Source organism: Poecilia reticulata, chromosome 21, assembly GCF_904066995.2.
Source record: "Poecilia reticulata chromosome 21, P_reticulata-male-v2, whole genome shotgun sequence".
Lineage (NCBI taxonomy): Eukaryota > Metazoa > Chordata > Actinopteri > Cyprinodontiformes > Poeciliidae > Poecilia > Poecilia reticulata.
This window is the reverse complement of record NC_088850.1, coordinates 19,354,604-19,376,225: the sequence shown is the minus strand read 5'-3', so window position 1 is coordinate 19,376,225 and position 21,622 is coordinate 19,354,604. Positions and strand designations below refer to the sequence as shown.

General features: G+C 41.5%; 1 protein-coding gene across 18 annotated transcripts in view; it reads right to left on the bottom strand.

Annotated features, from left to right (window-relative positions):
* Positions 1 to 650: 650 nt before the first annotated feature.
* The window catches only part of nrxn3b (neurexin 3b), a 394,647-nt gene continuing 373,675 nt past the window's right edge, over positions 651 to 21,622 (bottom strand). For 11 of the 18 annotated variants that reach the window (XM_081602057.1, XM_081602059.1, XM_081602058.1 and 8 more), the window contains 2 exons: positions 17,365 to 17,443; positions 651 to 3,135 (listed from right to left, as the gene is read on the bottom strand). In XM_081602057.1, the coding sequence (XP_081458183.1) occupies positions 2,150 to 3,135; positions 17,365 to 17,443 (1,065 nt within the window). In that variant the 3' untranslated portion in view covers positions 651 to 2,149. Of the gene's footprint in view, positions 3,136 to 5,397; positions 5,770 to 17,364; positions 17,444 to 21,622 lie in introns of those variants that run through there. The other 7 variants (XM_081602064.1, XM_081602065.1, XM_081602066.1 and 4 more) reach the window with 2 other exon arrangements.

The window sequence follows — 21,622 nt, the reverse complement described above, 5'->3', positions numbered from 1 at the left end:
AAATTCTCTTGTTGCTTGAGAATGTGCGTGTGGATTTGCATAATCGTCTGTAGGTAAACGACGGTTCTGAGCTGCTCTGCGCTTCATTTGAATAGAAATGGCAGCACTTTTAGGGTATGAAAGGAAACCGGCGAAGCAACGGCAAACGGGATGAGTCTTTGGCATCCATCTTGTTGCGGCGCCGCCTCCTGCTTTCATAATGTGAGGTGAACGAATGAGTGACAGACACCCACAGCTGAACATCCAAAACATTTGGGAACATTTTCTTTTTTATTTCTGGGAATTGTTTGAAGTCAAGGGAGCAGAAGACAATAATTAAACTGGTTTAAAAAGCCAAGTACCAACACACACACACACACCCACACGCACCCCCACACACACACACAAAAAAAAAACAATGAAAAAGAAAAATACACACTGATTTGCATGTAAATGAATGACAGCTAATTTCTTCAATAAATAAAGACATAAAAAACATTGAATTCCTGGAACATAATGTCATATAAATGAGACGTGAAATTAACTATACAACTGAAAAAAAGAGAGAAAAAAGCAAATTGACAAGTTGAGCAGACAAGACAGTAACGTCACAGTGAAAATGAAATCAAAAAGCAAAAACAAAGAAAGTCAGTAAGGTGCCAGCACAGATCTCCAAATCCACCATAATCAGTCTTTATTATCTTATACTGGTATTTTTTTGTTTTGTTTTAGATTTCCAATAAAAAAATAAATAACATGATGAAAACATAATTTCAGAAGAAGACCCTCGCTGAGATCTGAGGGTTGGTGTAGACAGCGTCGGATGGGTGAATTTTCATGCGACTGAAAAGAAACGCCTTCCGGAGAGACTAGACTTCCTGTCTCTCCAGACTACTTCCTGTGGACATCCATTATTTACTCCAGGACAAACAAAAAAAAAAAAAAAAAAAAGACATGTTGCTACAGCAAAAAAATTAATTAATTAATTAAATCTAGTCAAATGTACAACTGTCTGGACATCAGGAGGACCAAAAAAAAAGAAAAAACCTACAGAAAAATGCCTTTTTCTGTACAGTAATGAGTCACCAAGCACACTGGCTAGCTGTAATAAACTATGTAAACATTTTTGTTTTGACACAGTTTTCAGTGAAAACTGAAGAAAAAAAATGTACTTGGTCACACTGCAGTACGTTTTTAACCCTACGTTTTACTTTTACCAAACTTTGACCGTGACAGTTACACTGTTTGCAGACATAAAGTATGTTTTGTTTTAACACAGCAGGTCAGTTAAAAACGTAAAATAAAGGAGAAATATGTCAGATTTTTTATACTAAAAATCTAATTTCAATAAATGACTATATATTTACCTTCTCTGAAAGCTTAACTTGCTCCTGCAAGCTTGAGGACCATCTAAAATTTGGTTGCCAAGGGAGCAAAAAATTTGGAGACACACAATCAACGGCGACTGAACACTGTCTAGTCAGCCTCAACTGGCCATTAGTTTCTTTGACAACAGACAGAAAATCATTCATCTTAATAAATAGATACACAAGTAAAGGGATAAATGAAAACAACCGATAAAAAAAGACACTTTTAAGCACATGTATACGTTACCTCATGTTGCGTCCATGACGGCTACATTTAACGTTTGAATAGCAAAAAAAAAAAAAAAAAGAAAAAAGAAAAAGTGTTTTGACTTCCAACTTTCCCCAACAATCATGATTTCTTGAGGTCCCTCACTTACACAGATGCCAGCACCACATCACATACACCTCACATGCATGCTCAGAATGGCCAAAATGACAGTGATCGTATTTTACAGGGTTACAATGGATGGGGGGGGTCAGTAGAACTCCAAGGATTACACACCTCTTCACAGTCACTTGGGGTCGTGTCGGGGTGTTCTAGTGATAATTCACACCGTCGAATGTCTCCAGCGGGAACTTTTCAAATCATCCCGATGGAGTCGTACTGCATCGTCTCTTTGTATCGCTTACAATAGTAAGTGAGCTCCCGTGAGCTGAAGTTCGTCTGTAAGCGACTCCACGAGTCTAGAGTTCTCAAGAAAATGTGTTCTTTTTAAATCACAGTTGCCAATATGGTACTGTCAAAATGTTTTTTTAGCTTTGTTCCAAAGAGTTTATTCAGGTGTTGTGAAATGATTCGATTTCTATACATAATATTCCTTATCCTTGTCTTTCGGTCTCTTGCTACTGGCGCTGCCTTTAGCGCTGCCACTGGGCGTTTTATCCTTCACCACAGCGCCATTGGTTTGCGCAGAGTTGCTGATGTAGTTGCGCGTTTCGTCCACCTGGTAGGAACCCTCGTCCCTGTTTCTGTACTTGTACATAGCGTAGAGGAGGATGAGGATGCAGAGGGCAGCGGCTGACACAATGCCCACCACCATGCCCGTGGTACTGCTGGATTCACGGATCACCTCCGAGGCTCCGGGCGGCACGCGCCTCACCACACCGGGCACCGTGGGCAAGGCGGCAGGTACTGTGCGCAGCATGGGTGAGGTGATGAAGGGGCCCCTTGGCTTGGTGCCGTCCACATCAAAGGATGTCGGCCGGGGCAGCAGGACTGGCATGTCTGGCTGCAGAGGTTTGACCTCGCGATTGTCCATTTTCCCTGCAGGCAGCTTGGGTGGCATGTCTGAGGGGACCGCCGCCGCCGGTGTGGCCCGGATGTCCGGCAGAGGCGAGGCGGGTGTAGTCCTGCCTGCCTCTGAGGCCTTGCTAGGCCTCAAGTCCTTGGGTTCCCACTTGGGCACGAGAGCTTTGTAGCCGCCTTCATAAGCCGATGTGGTCAAGATCTTATCTGTTACCAGGGAGAAGGTGGTGTAAAAATCTTCATCGTCAGTCGGGGGCAGGCTAGAGTCGAAAGCTTCGCCAGAGCCAAACCCCGAAATCACCATGCCATCATCATCATCATCATCATCACCACCATCATCACCACCATCACAATCATCGCTGCCTCGGTCCGACAAGCAAGGTACCCCCGCCTCAGTGGCCATGGCCAAGGATTCTTTGGTGGTGTCAATAATGGTGAGGACGGGGCGGAGGGTCGGGGGGAGGGGAATGAAGGGTGAACGGGTGGAAACAGAAGGGATGTCTATGGGGTCCTCAACTAGCACGGGGATGACTAGCTCCCCTCCTGCAAAGCGGAAACAGAGAGAGAGAAGTCAGGGGGGTAGAAAGTTTCCCGCCACCAAAGCAAGAAGCAAGTCAAACACACACACCAAAAAAACCAAAAACAAAAAACAACCAAACAAAAAAGAGAAAACTGAAAAATGCAAGAAGCAAAGCCCGATATGGAAAAAAAGAAAACCAAAAAGGAAATGATGAAAGAATAGAAACACTGTACCAGTGCAAAACCAATAAAACTCAGAACCAAACAAGACTAGAACTAAAAAGGAACAAAAGAAAAAGAAAAACAGCCATAAATGAAGTTTACATTGCATCAAAAGGCTTTGAGGGATGCACAAGGGTGAGCCACATCAAACTGATACCTCATTTTAACTCCTACATCTCCTTTACATTCAGACCGCAGCAGAACTGAGATTCATGCTGACCCGTTTTCTTATGCGGTGAGCTATAATTGCTACCTTTACATGATTCTGTCAGCAACGACTTAAATGGGCTGTTTTATTGCCGCCTGAGTGTTGACTTCAAAAGGTGGACTGTTGAGTATAAAAAGAAGCCATACTACCACCTGTTTGTAATAGAGTTATGTTATTGGGCCTAAACCAAAGTAAAAAAAAAACTTTAGCAAAAAAAGAACTGCTCTGTTAAGTCTAGGATTTTCACATAAAATGTCTTTAAGTCTAACCTCAAGACTTCATTCCTACACAGAAAAGAGGGAGATTCTTGTTTACTGATTCATGAAAAAATGGAAATAGAAAAGTTTGTAATGCATGCACAATGTGAATCACAAACATTTAGAAGGGATGTACCTTCGTCTCTGAGCGACTAGAAGATTAGAGCAAGTTAACCTTGTCTGGTGTTTTTGTGTTGTATTTTTACATTTCTACAGATTGCACCATGTTTGGACAGTGTTGAATAGGGTATGTATACGGTATGATCTTTGCAAGGTGCTTGTGTTGCATTTGTACAGTGTTTGAATGACATTTGCACGTCGTTTGTGTTGTATTTTCCAGTGTCATACGGGGTTTGTACACACAGGGTTTGTACTGCATTTGAGATTAGAATTGACTAAACTTGTGTAAGAAATTACCAGGCTGGGTATCAGTTAGTGTTGGTACAGTGCTTGTGGACTCCTGGGAAGGGTTTGTGTGGTAATTGAATAATCTTGAACTGCTTTAAATAACATACTGCGACGAACAGTGTATAGAGATTGTACAGTGCACAGCTTCAGAGAGTGTTTGTAAGCTGTCTATGTGTTCTTTAAGTGATGTTGGGCTCTATTTGCACAGTACTGGTGCAATGTTGAGCCTTTTTGGCTTGTCGTTTACCCATGTTTGTGCTTTTTAGCCCTAAAGACTACTTGAACTAACAAAAAAAAAATTAAAAGGTTTTGGAGTAGAACGACTCCAAAGTGTGTAAGGATAATCTAGCTGCCTTAGCTTCAGTGGGCTCCCCTAGTTGTCCTAGCCTCTTGCCTTTTGACCCTACAGTTACCACAATGGCACCGGGCAGTTCAGCGACACCTGAATGTTTTCTGACTTGGTGGGACTCGAATCTTGCTTGTAACAGCTTGTGCTCCCCATTTTGGCATATAAACCAGAGAAATCAATCCCTTCCCCATAACTGTCTATTCCTAATACACAAATGTACCAACAGGACGCTACTACAAAGAGTCTGAAACATTCAGATGTCAATTGAAACTGCATTTCGTTCTGCCAAAGTGGCTTGTTTGTACATTGCAAAGGCTCACAAACGGCACTATAAAGAGATGCAAACCTTTTGGAACAATAAAGAAAATCAGAATGGAAGTGAAAACAAAAGAAACAATAAAGTAACAAAATAGTAATTAAGGCATTGCAAAAAGACTTTGGAATTAGAGCAAACATTGTAATAAAAGAAAGAATAAAACATTCACAAAGTAAAGCCACAGATAGAGCTAGTCAGATAAAGGATTAGTAATAGGTAAGAAGGAAAACAGGTAAAGAAAACCAAAAGTCAGCTTGGAAAATCATAAAAGCCTACAAAAAAAGGAAGAAAGCATACCATCGGCTTTTTTCAACTTACATCAACAAATTGCCCGCATGATTTTGGCAGGAAGAAAACAAAATTTACAAAAAAAAGTTGTGTAAGAATGCCTTCGGACAGATTAGATTCTCTTTAACAGCTTCTGGTTACGTAGTATATTATTCTCTGTTTAGACAGGATGGTATAGGGAGGCAACAACACATACATCCACACACATGACATGAAAATAATCTTCGCCATTCTGCTCTTTTTTTTTTCCTTTCTATTTTTAAAATTTATTCCGTCTTATAAAAAAGAAAAACTGTACATTTATGATTCCTACTTTTATGGTTAAATCTCGGTAAATATCTACAGCCTGATCAGACGACTCTAGCTTTTTTTTTTTTTTGTCCTGCGTCTTTTTGCTCAACATTTACTTGTTCATCAGTCATGAACAAAATGAACTGTACATATCTTAAGAGTCTCTACGTAAAGGGCTTGGGAAGAGGGAGCGTGAGACGGGGTGGGACCTATGAACATACTAGGAAGGAAATGACATAGATGGGGGTGAACGTGTACATCAGTTGCCATGTCCATGTAAAGGCGGCACGAAGCGGTCGGGCGGCATTAGAGCTTTTGGCTGTAAGGAAGGGATGGGGATATACAAACAATGAGCATATACATGCCCATCTACAAAAGAGAACAGCACTCTCAACACTGACAGTTTTACAAACCCTAAGCTGCAACTTCTTTGCCATGCACAAAAAATTCGACATTCATTGATTCGATCCCAAATTCCAAATTAGAGATAAGCTATTTAAGAACAGGTGAATGTGAAAGATAAGCACATAAACAGTTTGGAAGAACTTTTTCAGTAACAGTGGCAGGAGGTTTGGGGGGAGTCTACTTTGGAGGTGGCTTCTCTTTTTTCTCCATGAAAGCAGTCAATTTGAAACTCAAATAAAGGCGTAGCAATTTGAAACCCAATATCAAAAACCTGAAACAGGAAGAACTTCATAGGGAAAAGAGGAAGCATTATTCTAATAAAAGGGACAATTCGAGACTTTTTGAAGTGAGGTTCTGTTTGAAGGATGTGAGGAGTTGATGTCTTATCTACAGTGGATGACAGTTTTGGCATCTTCATTTTGGATGAGCTCAGAACGAAGCTAATGGCCAGTCTGACATGGGCCAAGACCAAAGTGAACAACTCTAACAAAAAATACAATGAAATACTCTTAGCACTTTACGGCTGTGTGATACCGTTTACCTTCAAACTGTTGCCATGTTTGTCTAGCGAGCATTAAGATACGTTTAACTATATTATCTCTTGGGTCTCTTTAGTCACGCAGATGCTAAATTAAGTAAAAACATTTTTTATCACAATATACCATAAAAGAGTAAATTTAGGAATAAGTTAGCCAAAATTAGGCTCAACGTCAACCACTAGATGGCAGCACAGAGTTTTGAATAAGATCCTACATTTGTGTGGGATGAGCATAACCCGACTGGAACAGCAGATCGTCTGGGCTAAGACTGAACAATTTGAGATGAATTCACAACAACAGTCAACATAGGATTAAGTTTAATTACCCAGTAATATCAAAATGAGTCTGAAGACTTTTAGATTTTGACACCAAAATAACATTAAATAATTTAAATAGAGTTCCTAAGAAAGTTCCTAAGTGTCAACTTAGAAACTTTTTTCTCAATATTAGAGAAAAAAAGGGAATCTTGCACAGACTTGCAGAATAGTAGACTAGCGCAGCATAGGGCACGATGCTAACCAAAGCATTTCATGCAAATGTATTTCACAGACATCTGGTCAGCTCAGGGAGTAGATAGACACCTCCAGAACCAACAAACAAGATCTCTTGATGATGGGTTTTAAGGTTTGTTCCTAAAACCTTCCATCTCTTCACAGGTGGCTGCTGCCAGGGAGAGGAAACGTCCCAAGGTCTCAGCTAACCAATCAGAGACAGACTTGAGATAGTCAATGAAAGTGAAAGCATGTTTTTAGAAACGCAAAGAGAGAAAAAATTGTCCCTGCAATCATGATACTATCTCTCTAAATTTATGAAAAAAAAAGAAAGATATAATGAAAATAAAACTGAACATAACAACCGATGAGGTCATTGGGGGAAACCACCTGCAAAGATATTTTGATGCATTAAGAAACACAGTTCTTGTAGGTTATAGGCCAAAATAAAGTGATTGTGTGCATGTGATTATGATTATGAGTCAATAACATAAACCACTATGACGTTTTTGTACATTAAAGTTATTTTAAGAAAGTAATAGTCCACTTTGGTCTTGCCCTCTCTTTGGTTAGCTGCTAGCTTCGGCTTCCAGGAGCAACTAAACCTGGATCTATTCTAAATGAAGGCGACAAGAAATGCATCCACAGCAGAAAAGACACTAAAGGCTCAACCTTTTGACAGAACCCCACTTTAAAACATCCTGAACTACCCCTTTCAGGAAGAAAAGAAAAATCATCAAAACATCAGCAGTTCTCATCAAATTAGCTGTGAAAAGTTTAAAAATCTGACATTATCAGAAAAAAAGAAACATAGTTTTGCATATATGTGCGTTGACATATATGCACAAAAAAGACAAGAAGCAAGCAAGAAACAAAGAAAGAAACAAATAAAGAAAGGCATTGAGTCTCTCACACTATCAAAGATGAACAACCAGAAAGCACACACTGAGGCAGACAAAGAGAGGGGGGGGACAGCTTATAGGTAAAATGTCACCACCTTCATATAACTAATAATACGCTTATTATTAGTTACTTCGTTACATTTCTCTTGTTAGTATTTTTAAACACGGGACAGGGCGTGCAGTCTGGATGTACGTCAGAGAAAGAGAGGGGGGGGAAAACAGGTGGGTTCTTTCGTTTGATTCTTTGGATTTCGTAGTTCCACTGTAAGAAGTTGGGTTAATGCATGCTTTAAGTAAGTTGCATTTAGGGAGAGTAAGATACAATAACATATACAGCAAGCTGGGTGGATGAGAAGGGGGGTCTAGTAAAGGGTACTGCCATCAAGGGCTGTGGGATATTTTCTCAAGCAAAAACCATTCATTAGTGGTTAAGCGGGAGAGAAGGTGCATTATGGGTGATGTATAACCAACATTAAATGGCATTTAAGCCCACCACATCCGCCAATTAATCAAGAGGTGGAGCATGGCGGTAATTAACGAGCTCCCTTTTTTTTTTTCTTTTTTTTAGTAAAATGATTTGATGCTTTGTGTTGCGTGCATAACCAACAGCCTTTGTTTGACAGTTAAACATCTGGAGTTCCACAAGAGGGCGCCGGGCGGCGAGTTTATTTATGCCTCCGGGGGATTTAAAGAGACGAGTGTTTGGTTTGTCTTCACATATCAGCTTGGGGGTTCCTGGAAAAGAACGCCAGCGCTGCTCATCTAGCATAAAAAAAAAACGAAACTCCAGGAACGGATCGGAGTGAATTTGTGGTCTGTCGTCGCTGTGATGATATTCCAATAACATAAACTGTCCAGTTGGATGAACAACAGTAAAGCTGCAGCTGATTCCGTCTCATGGCCTTATTTATCCAGCACTTCCCTGCTTGTTTGCTTCCTTTCACTTTCACTGCTTGGCAATCGGCTCTCGGCAACTGTTAGCTTTTACTCTGTATCAACAAAACACTTGGATGAGGGGTGGAGTGGGTGGCTGGTGCGGTTAGGGGGTCTCCAGTAAAAGGCAGTGCAGAAGACCTTGATGTTGGGTAAACACTTTAATCCTGTGTAAGCTCCTGCACAAGCAGCGGTCGTCTTGCTGCGTATCTGAGGCAGACAAATTACAATGCTAATAAGTTTGCTCAACCAGATTGGGTTTGTTTTCCAAACTTTGCCTGATGGATGAGGATTTTTTTTTTTTTTTTTACTGCGAGGCTTTTTTAGCTCTTAATTATCCCCTGCGCTGCTCTCCACCTGGACCTGCTGACACTTACTCAGTTTTTTCTTCCCATTTAAACTAAAACAAAGTCAGGACCTTTGAAGAAACAGTGTTCTTCGGACCAAGATTGACAATGGTCAGAAAATCCAGTTTGCAAACCGGACCTCGTTTTAGGAGTCTTTTGTCAAGATCCAAACATGCCAGTATTCAGTAGATAATTAAACATCTTTACGTATGATAAATAAATACGGTTGGACAAAATCAATAAACCAGAATTAGAATCTGTGTGTCTGTATGTATGAGACATTTTATCTGAATAAAAAATTAAAAGAACATTTGCTTTTTAATTGTAATAAATACATTCAATAAAAATACCTAATTTCAGTCAATAATAATTTATAAAAATAAATATTCATATGATTGATGAACTAAAATAGTTGTAACATCTCTAAACAAAAATGTTGAATAAAAAAACAGTTTAGGCCCTCAAAAGCTTCAAGGGTTAAATGTTCCACAGTAAAATAAAAAATAAACACAAACGTATTATGTAATACGTTTACCTAAACGTATTATGCCAAAGTTTCACTGGAAGAACACCTGGCTTATGAATTTTCCAACTTTATTTAATTGATCACAAGTAGAAATATTCATTACAACATTTATTTTCTCTATTTATTCTGTATGGCCTTAAATATTAAAAGCTTAAACAATTATTGGATTGGGTTGTGTTGCTGTGCAGGTTGACTGATCTTATCTTAGGGTTTATTTGATGGGATAATAATTAGACATGGAATATTTAAATAGAAACTGAAGTGACTTTTAATTAGTTTTAAAGATTAATTTTGGTATTCAGTTATTATATTTGATGCTTCAGTCTTTGCTTGTCATGTGTGATATTTAGGACTCTTATCTTCTGCTGGTTGTGTTCCTACCGTTTTCTTAAAAAACTTAACTTGCTTGATCTGATTGGCTACATCAGCAGCTTCAGGGCTCCAGACACAGAAAACTCAGAGCAACACTTTTTCCTACTCTTCCCCCCGTCCCTTCCCTCTTTTCTCTGCCCAGCCCGATCAGCCTGTCTATCCGCCGTTTGCTGAGGTTTCCGGATGGAGATGAATCCCGGCGTTGTGCGAGGGATTTCGACAATGCAGCGCGGCGAAAGCGGACTGCTGAACTGAGTCAATGAGATTTTGATGTGGCAAGATGTGGGGGAGACAAGTGGTTCTGGGCCCTGAAATCCCATTATGACGCATCCATTGTACCTGGAAACTTGCTGTAGCAGATTCTTTCACCTCCACCGAGGTGCCGAACTGATTACCAGGGAACCATCAGCTCACACTCAAGAGGGAGTGACAGGGATTGTGCCGGTGTGCTGAGCTTCCCCAAAAAACTTGCCCCTCGAAAGCCTTCTGCCTCATTTAAATATCTTATCTCGTCTCTGCACGCTACGCTTCAGCCAATAGACGCCTAAATTGCCACCGATGGTCATTCATTCCAACCTCTAAAAGCTTGCTCTGACGAGTGAAGACCGCGTTTTCAGGGATGGAAGAGCCACCCAACGACTCTGTTCCGGAGCTTTCAGAAGGTCCTAATCTGTCATCCTGTGGCTGGCGGCCTGCCGGTGCATTGACTCGGCGTCTCCGGCGGGCATGGCGACTCGCCCCCGTCAGCCGCTCCATTTGCTGCACAGCCATTAGTCTGCGCCCCTTCGCTCGGCGGACGTGTGTCAGCTGGATAACCTTTAAACTGATCTCAGCTTGGCGTCGAAGTGACAGCCGCCCCAGCGGGCCGTAACCAAGGCCAGAGTTGTCGCCACGAGGAAACCCACTGATGCATCCCTATCATACCTCATCCTCTACCTCCTCGCTCTCACCCTTCACAGGCGGTAATGGGAAGATCCTTGCCTTTCCGTCTAAGCAGTGGTGTGAGTAATAGACCCCAAATGTTACCCATCCAAAGCAGACGACATGAGGAGACGTTTATGCTTATATCACTCTTATTTATGTGTTCCATCCATTTGATCCGTGTTCCACTTGATCAAAGGGTGAGGCTAATGGTGCCTGCAGGACCATTTATGGCCTGTTTGTTAAAAACACTCTCTCTTTAATGATGGGCTTGACTTGCGCACGGATAGTGAGTCCCCCTGGAGGAAAATTACGTCTATGTGGTTTTTTTTTTTTAAAAAGGAGTGAAACAGCCTACTTTTGCATGTTTCTATTGAGACGGGAGCCAGGAAGAAGTAAAAAACTGAGTCAATCTAGGCAGAACGCCACATCCTGGGCGACACCGCAATCACAAATCAGCGCTGGATTTTATTGGAATTGATCGACAAGCTAAAATAACACCAATGCTCACACTAATGACATATTTCCATTTCTTTTTCCTCCCTAAAGATTATCTTTTCATTTCAGTTCATGCCTCTGATGGAGCTCTACCCTGTTGCCTCATTTAATATGCATGGAACCAGGCAAATGCAAATCAGCTCTGCCACTACTTCCACCAATTTGCCTGTAGCTGCTCATACTGGACTCGCGAGGACACTTATGCTTCTTTGGCCACATTATTGAACAGCTAATGAAGTGTCGCTGATGTTAGATAAACTTTATCCCCCATTACTAGCTCTTGACAAGTCCCAGCCTGACAGATGGCATATTGGTTTGCTACATACAAAAACCCTGGCTGTCCGAAGATGCGCTTCAGTGACTGAGTCTGGAACAGCCGGGCTGCTTGTGTTGCTCATAAGGAATCAAATATTGGTTTTAATTAGGAGCTAAAAACTCGAAGCTAGCTTCTATCAGACATTTCAAAGAAAAACAAAGAAACAACAAGACGCAATTTCTGTTACAGGTCTACATAAATGAGAACCGATTTCAGTACTTCGGAAGAAATATGTCGGGGTCTTTAATCCAAACCAGGACATTATTCTAAAGTCTTTTCATAGCTATAATTACATTTGTTGGGAGATTTGTGTCTGTTTTAAATAGTTCATACTTGTAGATAATGTTTCTCTGTAACTTGATGAACTTCAAATGGTTTAGAAGAGACATAACTCCTCACAAATTGATGCACAGCAACTATTTCTTATTTAAGGTAATTGCTGATGTCTTTCCACCATTGTCCTTTGACATTGTGCTTCCACATTTACTATGCTAACATAGGCTTGTAGAGTTTGAGATGTAGAACTTTGTTTTATCAGTTTTTCTGAACTTTGTGAGTCTAATGTTTTGGCAACTACTTTTTGCCTATACCTGCTGCCTCTCTGTGTGAAGGACTTTAAATATTTTAAAAAGGACTGCATAACCCTTCTCAGATTGATGGGCAGTGACAATTGCTGCTTCAGGGATGCTCCTTTACGGTCCAGACTAGCAAAAAGAGAGCTGCTTCCACAGTGATGCTCAAACTTGTTTTTGAAGCATCCAGGTGTCTTTGCCAGGTTTCTATATCCTATGACTGACTCCTTTTAAACCGGTCGGGTGCTTCATCTCATATTTAGTCTGTCACTTTATTGATAGCATAGGAATAAACACGTTAAGGCTCAAAAATATAACTAAAACTCAAAAGTTGGAACTCATTCACTTCTCGCTTTTACATATTCCAAAATCTGTCTCAAGTTTCTGGCGCGGCGTCTACCGTTGCCGTGACATTTTGACAAGCCGAATCAGAATTGAAACTAATCACAGCGTCGACGGCTCTGATTCTTTTAGGAATTCCTAGAGTTTTGCCGAGTTGTCTCCCCGATTCAACTCCTGGGAAACTGTTGATGCAAAAGCAATAAAGACTTGATTAATGTTATCAACACGCCCTCTCCTCACCTCTTCAGAGCAGGTGGTAAAAAGAGACTCTTTTTTCCCCTCCTTATTATGGGCTGCAACAACAACAACAAAATTAATATCTTTAAAAGGGACTGTAGCGCTGTGTACCTACCAATCAAACATTAGGGGTTTCTATTTGTAGATTTGTGAGTCATTTGCATTAATTGCAATCATGCAGTTACGTATTAATCACAAAATTGCTTTGACTACATGGTAATGAGCCGCCGCACAGTTAATCAGTGGAAAACGAACCCAGAATTGACTTTTTTTTTCTTTTTTCTAAACTTATTTTTCTCCAATAATTTCATTATTGACACATCTGACATGTTGTTGGGTAAATGTGCACAGAGGACTTTCAGTGCAGTCCTTGTTTGCTCTCTCTCTCATGTGGAACTCCCAGTGGGGGGGGGGCGGGTAAAGTACGGGGGCAAAGGGGGCAGGTTTAACAGATTTTTTATTTTTTAAAACAAACAGACGACATGAGCACAAGACGAAGAGCAGACAAGACAGGCTGCAGACGGAGCAAAACACACAACACAAGACGCCTCGAGATGCTGTGGGTTACGTCGGCGAGGCTCGGACCTGCCGCCGCCGCAGCCCCCAGCATGCGCACTAACACGTAGCCGAAGCCAGGTGAGGGAGAGAGAGAGGGGGAGTTAGCCTGGGATTTATGGGTGGAAAGACAGCAGTACAAAATATGGATGCCAATCATGTCCATGCAAAAGCAGAAGGGGTGACGATCAGGGCGGAGCGGGGAGGTACTGACAGCAGTTAGTCCGGGTCGAAGCATGCCACAAATGCCTTCTACTTGGAGCAACAGATAGAATAGAAAAACAGATATACTTTGTGGCAATAAAAGTCTTTTTATGCCATCTGCATTCAAACAGACATGTATATGCAGAGAGGCTGACTCAGAATGGAGGGAAAGGAAGGGGTTAACACTCAGAAGGGGTGAAGAGAAGGTGTACGTGGTTGGGGGGAAGGGGGCGAGGGGGCGGACAGTCTTTCACACACGACTTTCTCAAGACAGTATGGGGTTGTCGGCACGAAGACCCAAAACAAACCAGAAAATGATGGCAAGAAAAGATTTTTGTTGCCGTTCGTTTCCCTACGTTGTGCTGAAAATGAGGTCAGGGGATGTTTCTGTCGGAGCCACACGGCACAAAGTTGATGATGGGGGAGTGAGAGGGGAAGGGGGGCGAGGGGAGGAGTTTGAGTTTATTTATTTATTTTTTTTTTTCCAACCACCAAAAGTTCATGCGGCACGAGATGAGGCAAAAACACGGGAGGAGCGGCTCTAGCCTTGCTTGGAGGATGGTCGACGGATGACGATGATGATAATGATGGCGATGTTGATGATGTCAAAATCAGAACAACAGCACAAAAAACAGAAGAATGAAATAAAATAATAATGAAAAATATCACATCACTCTACCCACCTTGGCACCCCCCAAAGATTAACAACAAACACACCAAAAGAAAAAATCTTGAACAAACCCAGCTCATGTTCACATGTGCATCACAGAAAACAAATATAAATAATGCGACAGAAAAGAACGGACAGCAGGTCATGCAACTGGAGGTGGAGTGAGGAATGAGGGAATGAATTTCTGTGTCAACATGGTGGGATGCACGGTTGGTATGGGTGTGTCTATGTTGCCACTATATGAGGGGAGGGTACCGTGTTCTACGGAGATAAAAAAAAAAGCTTGCACTTTGACCTTTTGAGAACACTTGGGTTTGATTTTTAAGAAAAGAAACACTTGCAGCGTGCTTGTGAAAGTATTCACACTGCTGGAGCTTTTTTGGGTTTTGCAACATTTCAGTCACAAACTTCACAATTTGTGGTGAATTAATGTGAAGTGGAAGAAAATATTAAAAGAAAAAAATTATACGAATAAGACCTGAAAAACGAGGCGTGTTTGTATTCAGCCCCTATGACTCTGACTAGCTTCCCTGTGACTGCTGAGGAAACGTATTCCCACAGCATGATGCTGCCACCAACATGCTTTACCGTGGGGTGGATTCATGGTGTTACAGTATCGGCTGCAGGTTTACCTTTCTGTTTTCGGAAGGCGCTCTGTGACATGTTGAAACGCTTAGGATGTTATTTTCTACCCTCAACCTGTTTTATGTTTTTTCTACAGTTTTTTTTTTTTTACCTAAAGTTGGTTGATTCTTGTTCTTTTATTACCCTATTTCTTCACCTCAGTTCTCCAACATAAACTCTAGGGGGCACTAGGGAGGCCCCAGAAAATTGGAGAAACACGGTAAAAAAAGCTTCATGAATGCCCTACTTTGTGTTGCTGCATCATAAAATCCCAATAAAACACATTGAAATCAGGGCTGCAATAACAATTATTTTAATTATTAATTAATCTAGCAATTGTTCAGATAATTAATCAATTAATTTGTTTTGTTTTTTTGCCACGTTCTGCAGCTTTTTAATTTAACCCTTTTATATAATAAGAAAATAAACATTTTATTGGCTGAATGTGATAACGTCATTCCTTTAACTGCAGCAGAAAAATACTAACAAGTGAAAAACTCAGTCAGCCTTTTCTCCTGGACTTAACATCGACACGGAGTAGAGATAATCTGCCGATTTATTTTTGGATAGCCAAAGGCGCTTAAGAGTTTTTACAGAATTTGGATCAGGTTAAGTTAAAACTGCCACTGAAGGAGCTTTGGGCAAAAACATTTACAGACAAAGGTTTTTTTCCAACTTAAATAAAAAATATATGCACTTTTTCAAGTTTTGGCTTAGTTATTACTCTTATTGTGTTGTTCTTTCAACAATTGGCATTTTTTGAGTCTGTATACTCTAGTTAACAATTAATCAGTGACTGATTATTTCAGTAATTGATCCGTCAATATTCCGTCAATATAATCGTCAATATTAATCTGATTGATCGTTTCAGTTTTAATTGAAATGTGGCAAAATATAGAAAGGTAGAAGTGCTACGGATGTTTCCTTTTAGATAATCTCCTATTGAACACAGCAACACATGCTAGCTGAAGTTGCAGATACAGGAAGTTACTTTGTGTTAAAAAAATATACTAAACTCGGAAAGATTAATGAGTTTCAGTGAAAAAAAACGAGCTAATCTGACAAATAAATAAATAAAGGTGATTGCACCATCACACAGGAAACGGGGGGGGGATTGTTTAAATTCAGTCATATTATTAGCAGAGAAAAGGGGACATATGCTTGGCGTTCAGCAGGGCCGTGTTTGGCCGGATTAGCGCAGCATCAATTAGTCTGCGGTGATGGTATTTCGAAGGACAGTGAAGCAATCAAATAGCCTGAGCTGTTAATGATTTCCTGAGGGCCCGAGGGGAGCAACTTGTCAAAAGCTGAGCCGGTTTTAATACGGCTCGCAGTCTCCTGGTTCTTACCACATTATTAGGATGTGTGCCAGCTGCTCTCAGGGCTGAAAGTGTGACTGACAGCTGCTTCCTCACAAAAAAAAAGGAAAGTCCTCCAAACCCAAGTTGCCTCAAAATTACCACTCCTTTTGAATCTGGGGTGCGGGAGGGGGCTTATTTTCAGCTGTTTTTATTTTCAATCTCAACTGAGTGTCTTATCACTTTGATGCGATCACAAAGTGATACCTGTGAGTGTGTGTGTGTGTGTGTGCGTGTGTGTGTGCGTGTGCGTGTGTGGTGTAAAAGGCAAAAAGGGGTGAGGGGGGGGGGGAGACGGTGCCCACAGAAATTCGAGGATATCTGTTCTCTATTAGAATGTCTCAGGTAAGGCAAGCCTCCGACGAGGAAACAGAGGTACAAACAAGAGAAAGAAGAAGAAGGGGGGAGAAGGGGGGCGGAGGAAGGAAGAGGCTCTGTTGCAGTTAGTCTGCTACATATCACAGTATCTAAAAGGCTGAAAGCATCTTTGTTCTCGAAAGAATCTCAAAATGTATCCTCTGTCGGGAGAGAAAGGCAACACACGCACAGCAAGGGGGGTTTCAACCATGTACGGGGGGCGGAGGGGGGGACAGATACATTTTGAAGCATCAATGCAAGGCGACATGCGGCTTGATGCTAATTTCGCACTTTGTTCAGTAAAGTTTTGCTCTCAATCGGTGCTGAGAAGACAAAATTAGCATCAACGCTGCGTCATGTCTGCGACCAGTGGCCCCCATAGCTCAGTGTAACTTGTTTCCGAGTTCCCTGACGATGTTCCCTGTTAAAAGGTTCGTGGCTGGGGGGCAGGGGGAGGGTACGTTTACGCAACTCCAAAAAACAGTTCTGAAAACTGCGGAGAACTCCCCACATAATTTTTTTTTCTTTTTCTTCTTTGTGGTGGGTGGGAGTGTGGGGTGGTGGTGGTGGGGGGGGCTGCTTTTTCTATTTTGTTTGTTTCAAAGTTACACTTGAAGCTCCCATGGGGGGTGGAGGGGGAGGGCATGATGCTGAGAGGAGGAGCTCCTCGGTGGCAAATCAAAGAAATCAAAGGAGGAAATAGACCAGATCTCAGAGCAAGCACAACTCGACACACTCATCCCACCTGCATGTCCCGAGTCGCACTCCTCCAGGTCCTCGTCGTCGCTGGAGCACTCGGCTGACGAGACGATGTCGTCCGTCGTCTGCGGGGAAACGAAACCCGATCATTGGTTCGGTTATTTAAACCGGTTCGTCCCGTTGGGATCAAGATCTCAACACAATTCAGTTAGAGCGAACACAGCAAACTAGTAAGGCGCATAAAACCATTCATGAATTTTATTTAGATCTTTGACAGGTTTATTTCGCTAATTGAATTCAAAAAGTAGCGTTGGACGTAAAATTGCACAAATTGGGACCACAAGAACGTTTTTCAAAACAAGTTATTGTACTAGGATGAGGTGGTTTTTTGTAATAGTATATTTTACAAAACTTAAATGGGAACACTTTTTTCACGTCTTACCAGTCATGTGATCAACAACTGGACGTTACTGCTGGCGGAAAACGACAGGAGGTGGTTGGCGGATGATTTTTAATGACTTACTGCAAAAACAAACTTATTCACATGGGATTTTTAGGAGCATTTTTTATTTAACAGAATCGCCTCAAGTGCGTAAATGTATTTATTTTTCTACATTAGCGCAATATCAACTAAGTTTTGTGCACATTTGTAATGAAACTTTGTTCACATACAGTGGACCCAAAATTCGGTTTTGCTGTGAAGTCTTTGAATAACAATCTTAAAACTGTTGCCTGTGCAGACTTTTTCTTTCTGCTCAACTTTCCATTGACACACTGCACTGATACAATTTAATTAATTAGCTTCTTTCCAGTGATGTTTTTTAGGTTTATCCAGAAGGTATCATTGATAGCAGCAGCAAAGATTGTGTGGCCTATTACATGACAATTGCATAACATGTCTACATTGTTTAATATTTAATATTCTAATTTAATTTTTTAGGGGTTTTATTAGCTGTTATCTATGATAAGCAAAATGTACTGAATCCCTCTGCGTGTGATGAAACTATAAAATATTACTTATTTCAAATTATTTCAAATATTGTTGAAATAAATTAACTTTTAGTTATTTTACTTTATCATCTACTTTACTTCTTCACACTCGGCACAGTTGAAACAAGGCGTTGAACATCAGTGATAAATAAGATTTAAAAAAAAGCATAAGAATAAAGTGGCAAAACTAAGCACACAATAATGAATTACAAACTTAATTTAGGACACAATAAAACAGAGCAGTTAAACAGATCAAATCAATGCCAATAAAAGTAAAATTAAGTCTCAGCTGGGTTGAAGGCCAAGGAGTAAAAAATCTGTTTTTTTTTTTTTTTCAATTACTGATTAACAGTAATTTGTTTTAATCATAACAGATAAAAAGGTTGACTCTACAAAATGAGGTTACAGAGGAAAAAGGTAGATTTATTTCTAAAATAAAATCATAGCAGCTTCAACTTTTTCATGTGAAAATAAACTTTTTACACAACAAGGCATCATTAATACAAGATAGTATTAAAAGTTGACAAAAAACTTGTTAAAAGTTTCCCAAAATTGGCCAACTTAGCTTCTCTTAAAGATGGAACAAACTGATCATTGGATTTCTGTGCATTTACAGTAAGTATGAAGTTACAAAGCTGTTGTTGTGGAGTGACAGAGGCGTATTTGAGATGAAAGGAAACTTCCACAGGAGCAGGTGGAGGGCAGGAAATGACAAAAGAAACAGAAGTGAACAAAATGAGTTTGAATCTCTCAGTCTTAGGTCATTTATATATGAAGGGAATAAAAAGCCAACAATTGAACTTTGTGGAGCACCATCTAGGACTTTGCTAAGGTGGTTGTGGTTAACGTGCTGAGACGTAAATTTCAGTATCATCAACATAGAACTGAAAAGTTGAGTTAAATATAGAGAAAACAGGGAGCCAAGAACTTGGTCCTGTGGAACCCCATCGTTGTAAATTCCCTAGGTTGTACCTGAAAGATAATTTGCAAACCAAGCAACTGTTTCTAAAAAAAACAACAACCTCAAAACAAAAATCTTCAAGAGTTTCTGAAACGCGTGCAGCAGGATGCGGTTGGACCTGGAAGCCGTTCCCTCCCAAGGATATCTCAGCGCTCACAGACCTCCCTGCCTGTCCTTCAGCTCCAATATATCACTTGGAGTCAATCATATTTCACAGTGTTTATCATTCTTCTCTTTATGTGCTTTCCACCTCCACAGATAATTGTTTTCCTTCACCCTCCGCACTCTGCCTCCCGATTATTTATCGCCCCTCTCCTCCTCCGTCGTCCACAATCAATGGACCCAGTGAGCCCGCACAGATCAACAGCTTCCCCAGCCCCTGATTTGTGCTGCAGGGGTGCAGGAATGAGGGAGGAGAGAGTGGTGTGTGTGTGTGTGTGTGTGTGTGTGTGTGTGTGTGTGTGTGTGCGTGCGTGTGTCTGCGCGTGTGAGGAGAGTGGGCAAACTTGCTGGCTACACCTGGCCCAGCGATGGATTATCTACACCCTCCAGTTCCCACATTTCTGATTTATCCCCACTCTACACCCTCCTCTCCTCTCCGCTTTTTTTTTTTTTTCGGGTCGACCCATGGAGGACAGAAGGAGGGAGGAGTGGCTGTATTTCAGCGGCGGCGTGCTGGGCAGCCGGCATTTATTAGAATGAATCAGCGGGGCGATAAAATAAGCCCCGTCACCGAGCTGGGTTATGAAATCAGAGTGCTGATTGAGTTTTCCAGCGCTGGCCAGGGGAGTGGGGCTCTAAATATCATTGAGTTTGACAGACTAATGAAACGCGCCCCCGTGCTTGTTCCACTGTAGTCAACAGGCCCGATAGAAAGCTGGGCCTCGTGCCGCGTGAAGAAAAAAAAGACGATTTTTCAAAGAATATTCCTAACGCGCGCCGAAATTACACATGATGGGGCTGGGCTATGCAGTGGGTTTGTAAATGTGCTTATGCACGTCGGCGTCCATGATACGCCGCGTTACGTACTGCGCTCCATCCGCAAAACGAAGCAAGAGGGGAGGGGAGGAAGTAAATTGCTGTAAAATACGAGCCCCTCCGTAAACACGGCATTATTTATTGAAGCCACATTAGGGGCGTAAAAAGTCTCGCTTATTGCCGAAAACGAGCTACTGCTTGTTATTGTGATGGCAGCAGATGTGGGAGGCAGGCGCACGCGGGGGGAGATGAAACGCCCGAGCCACTTCAAAGTCTGCTCCAGCGATTCTAGCCCCGAGACCATCTCGGCGCAAGACGGAAGAAGAAGAAAAAAGACGGAGAGAGAGAGAGAATGACACGGAGCGAAGAACACTGACGCTCTGTTGTCCGTTCACGCTGCGTGTCTCTGCAGCTGAAGCTGATGGCGTCTCAGCTCAGGAAACATTTTCACACCGTTGGCTGCGCTGCGTTTCATTAGCCCAGTGTCTCCGTATTCTAAAAAAATAAAATGCTAAAGCTCGTCTTGAAAACAGAGACGGGGTCTGCAGCACCAGGTGATCAGGGATTTCTGCTTGCAGGAAGGATCAATGTTGTGAATTCAGAGCGTACAAGTTTCAGAAAAAATATCCACAGCCATGTAACTTTCCCTCAGTTTGTCAGTGTACAACACAAACACAATTTATTGGGATTTTCATAAATCAATGAATACTTCTCTACTTTATTTTTTAAAGGCTTTATTGGCTCTAGTGCCCTTTATTTGATAGTGAATTGACAGGAAAGAGGGTAATGAGAGAGGGGGGAAGACATGCGGCAAAGGTCGCCAGGCCAGGAATCAAACCTGTGACGGCTGCGTCGAGGACTAAGGCCTCCATATGTGGGTTGTGCTTAACCCCTGTGCCACCACAGCACTTCAACTTCTCAAAATTGGGAATTGGGGCAGGTGCTAAAACGGGAAACAAAGGCCACCTTGTGCTGCACATTAGATTGATAAAAACCAGCTCGTTCTCCGCTTTGCTTAATCCAGAGGGTCTGGAGCTTTGGCTACTGGGAAAACAACTGGAGATCTGGACTGTTGGACTTTTAAACTTTACTCAACGGCTAACATTTTTCCCCAATATATATAATGCGCCACTTTGATGCTGTCAAACTTACAGGAAATTGCCCGCGCTGTAAACAACCGTCTTCCGCTGCAAAGAGGAAAGTCTCAAGCTGAACAAGGCGGCTGTTGATGTTAATTCAGGAAGTGGAAGTGTGGCAGACATCGACTGAATTCATTTGTTCACTTCCTCCGCTGCCACTGCTAAAATTACAGGCAGACTACAATTATAAATCAGCTCAGAAAAATCATCTTTCACAGCTTCTCTTTCCGTTTGCT